Here is a 1,147-nt window from a genome sequence, read left to right as displayed (position 1 = left end):
CTGCTCCTCACAGCACACTCAGCAAGCACAACCTGGAGCTCAAGCACAGGAGCTGCACAAAGATCCTCTCAGTAAAGAGAGAGGCAAAGTGGTGGGTTGTATGAGAACTGCAACATTTGGGGGTTTCTTTCATTGTAAAGTCTCTCCTAACTTCTCAATATCTTTTCTTTTTGCACAGTCTTCCATGCCTGGAGACAGCAAAATGTCCAACAGCAGCTCCTACACTGAGTTCCTCCTCCTGGCATTTGCAGACACGTGGGAGCTGCAGCTCTTGCACTTCTYGCTCTTCCTGGGCATCTACCTGGCTGCCCTCCTGGGCAATGGCCTCATCATCACAGCCATAGCCTGCGACCACCGCCTCCACACCCCCATGTACTTCTTCCTCCTCAACCTCTCCGTTCTGGACCTTGGCACCATCTCCACCATTGTCCCCAAATCCATGGCCAATTCCCTGTGGGACACCACGGCCATTTCCTACTCAGGATGTGCTGCTCAAGTCTTCCTGGTTGTCTTCTTGTTAGGAGGAGAGTATTTTCTTCTCACTGTCATGGCATATGACCGCTATGTTGCCATCTGCAAACCCCTGCACTATGGGACCCTCATGGGCAGCAGAGCTTGTGTCAAAATGGCAGCAGTTGTCTGGGCTGGTGGTTTTCTCTATTCTGTGCTGCACACTGCTAACACATTTTCAATACCACTCTGCCAAGGCAACACAGTGGATCAGTTCTTCTGTGAAATCCCCCAGATCCTCAAGCTCTCCTGCGCAGACACCTACCTCAGAGAAGTTGGGCTTATTGTGGTTAGTGCCTGTTTAATGTTTGGGTGTTTCATTTTTATTGTGCTGTCCTATGTGCAGATCTTCACAGTTGTGCTGAGGATGCCCTCTGAGCAGGGACGACACAAAGCCTTTTCCACCTGCCTCCCTCACCTGGCCGTGTTCTCCCTGTTTGTCAGCACTGACCTGTTTGCCTACCTGAAGCCCCCCTCCATCTCCTCCCCAACTCTGGATCTGGTGGTGTCTGTTCTATACGCGGTGGTGCCTCCAACTCTGAACCCCCTTATCTACAGCATGAGGAACAAGGAGCTCAAAGATGCCCTGAGGAAAGTGATTTCCTGGACATTTTTCAGCAGTGGTGACATTGCCATT

At 51.1% G+C, this 1,147-nt stretch overlaps 1 protein-coding gene across 1 annotated transcript; it reads left to right on the top strand.

Moving 5' to 3' along the window:
• Positions 1-202: 202 nt before the first annotated feature.
• Positions 203-1,133, top strand: LOC112965693 (olfactory receptor 14C36-like; the record flags this gene model as incomplete). The annotated part of the gene is made up of 1 exon (XM_026064943.1): positions 203-1,133. A coding segment is annotated over exon 1 (931 nt), but the record flags the coding sequence as incomplete, so codon positions are not given.
• Between the last annotated feature and the right edge of the window lie 14 nt (positions 1,134-1,147).

The sequence above is a fragment of the Apteryx rowi genome, unplaced genomic scaffold (assembly GCF_003343035.1).
Source record: "Apteryx rowi isolate R43461 unplaced genomic scaffold, aptRow1 scaffold_2218, whole genome shotgun sequence".
NCBI lineage: Eukaryota > Metazoa > Chordata > Aves > Apterygiformes > Apterygidae > Apteryx > Apteryx rowi.
This window is presented reverse-complemented; position numbering and strand designations above follow the sequence as displayed.